General features: G+C 45.1%; 1 protein-coding gene across 1 annotated transcript; it reads left to right on the forward strand.

The window, feature by feature from the left end:
* Positions 1-200: 200 nt before the first annotated feature.
* PPTG_24451 (hypothetical protein) lies at positions 201-652 on the forward strand (the record flags this gene model as incomplete). Its single annotated transcript, XM_008917229.1, has 2 exons — positions 201-424; positions 499-652. The coding sequence occupies 2 exons, from the start codon at positions 201-203 to the stop codon at positions 650-652; spliced, it is 378 nt and encodes a 125-aa protein (XP_008915477.1).
* Between the last annotated feature and the right edge of the window lie 1,809 nt (positions 653-2,461).

Here is a 2,461-nt window from a genome sequence, read left to right on the forward strand (position 1 = left end):
GGTTTTTGTACCTACAAAATCCGATGAATTGCAGTCGCGGAGGATAACCCCCAGCAAAATCAAAACCACTTATTTAACAAGCACAACCCAAAACAACCCCATGCAAAAATATTTAACCAATCAGAAACAGCATCCATCAATTTTTTTGGCGACGAATCAAATCCTAAAATAAGCTCAAAAATGGACACACCTTTTGCAATATGACAGATGAAGGCCAAGGCGCCGTACGGAAGCGTGCTGAGGACACGATGCAGGAAGTGAGAGAAGAAGATGTCTCGCACGAATATGTCCAAGCTTGCCAAGATATACTAGGGCATCAAGCTGCTCAAAACTCGCAGGGACGTCCGCAAGAGTTGTGGGAGACTAACCGCTTGAAGTGGGTCGCATTTCAGCACAACCAGCGCGCTGAAAAGACTTGTGTAAGGTGCGGTAGGACTCTTATATGCTATAATTGACCATTCTAACTAATAATGGTGTTGGAATAGGACGCCACAGTAGGCTACGCGAAGCTGAAGACGTGCCAGGGTTTCGTGAGCCGACACCTAAAGGCATCGCAGACCATCCCCTCGAGATGCTCAGTCTCCATCTGCCAGTGTTCGATTCCGTGCTTGCCAAGGTGCGTGGAGAGTACGATTTCAGTGTTTGTATCTAATACTGACATTCTCTGCAAAGGTGGACGAATATGCAATGCTCTCCAAGAGGTGGTTTTGGATGATGCAGTGCCACCTGCATCAAGAAAGCTTCATTCAACTTGTCGCATGTACCGAGCGAACTTTACGATTTTAGTGTGTACACCACCCATTTTTTAACGAGATATATGCCTTGTTAAACCGATTTAGTAAAAGGTTTAGGGTTCTCGCTTTTGGTTCGTTTTACAACTTGTTAATTTCAGAATGCTAACTATAGTGAATTTTTACAGATGCAACGCTCTAAGAGCGCTGTTTGTCTGAAAAATGCACTGTAGTGTAAACTCCTTACTGAGTTGAAGGATTGGTTTCCCCAGTACGGAATTTAATGGTTTAACGATGCGCAAAATGTATTAAACCTTCCGTGGACGGGCACTTTTGACTATATTGCTTTAGAAGGTCAAGTCATTAGGCCGCCAAAGGGGCATTTTGCCCCCTTTCATAACCACGGTACTATAGCATATCTTCTACAAATCCTTGTAGTTCAAGTAGGAAGGCGGATTCCGCCTCGTCCACACACACAAAAGAATGAACGGGAGAATTTGCTTCCATTTCAAAGATGACACAAGTGGTACTCGAGGGTACACCTCCAAAAAGAGCGCAAAACGCCCCCATTGACCACGAAATGGCTAAGACATGGTCTCACGTTTATAATATTAAAGTGTAGTATATTTAACCGTTGTTAATAACGGTTATCTGTTTGCTTTAACGAAAAGCTTCCTGATAAAGTTTAAGCCTTTAACCTAGTTTGGGTTTATTCTGCTTCCGCCACTGCGCCGGATCTGGAACCTCTGAACTTGCTGAGTCAGTGCACATGCTGGCAAGGCCGTCTGTAACAATTAGCAGTAATAGCCCGCGGATCCTGTTTTGGGGATGCAGTGACACCCTACGCACCACCGCCCCCAGTTGCTGGAGACATCTCGCCTACACGTATTCCAATTGCTCTACCTTTCTCCATTTTTTGCCTTCGTGGACGACTTGGTTGCGAAGTTGCCATTATAAAACATGACCTATGTTGCACAGTGCCCAACAAACGCGGGCCATCGAATCCTGCATCCCTGTATCGAATTTGGCATGCTTGCGAATGTGATGCGTTTTGAGCTTCTTTTCAATTGGCGGTATCTCTCTGGCCGAAAAGTCGTCTTAGTACTTCTCGATAATGATCTGATCGACCTCCACACCCCGCCGATGCTCGAAGCACCTTCATAAGAAGCACTAAGCACGCGATCATGACCATGCAAAGGCCTGGATCTGTCAGGCTGTGGCAAGCGAACATGTTGATTCTACAAGTTTCGTAAGTAAGATATTGAGCTACCGGTCAAATCGTCGGTGTCAGCAGCTGTCTTTTTACCGGAATTTTTTGCCAGCTCCAAATTGACTTGGTTTCACTATCCGACTGCTTGCGTCCAGATATTCTTAGAAAACATTAGCTCGAGCTGCCTACTATAGCGGTACTGTTCAATTGGCTTAACCTGGACTCCGTGGGGCACCAAATTAAAAGCTCCAAGCAGCATTAATGATAAAAACTCGCAACGGACGACAGCTCAACCACATAGCTCGAACCCCATCAATGTTGAAGCGATACGTAATGCGTGGGTCACCACGGAAGCAATGGGGAAGTACAGGAGTAACTTCAACGGTGTAAAAAAGTGGATCAGGGGCGAGCTCGCTAAGAGGATGAGAACACTACCAGAATTTATGACGATGATGATGATCTCAATCTGGTATGTTTACACCAAGTTTGTTTGGGCGATTTCTCGTCTATAAAAATTCTT

Source organism: Phytophthora parasitica (assembly GCF_000247585.1).
Source record: "Phytophthora parasitica INRA-310 unplaced genomic scaffold supercont2.96, whole genome shotgun sequence".
NCBI lineage: Eukaryota > Oomycota > Peronosporomycetes > Peronosporales > Peronosporaceae > Phytophthora > Phytophthora nicotianae.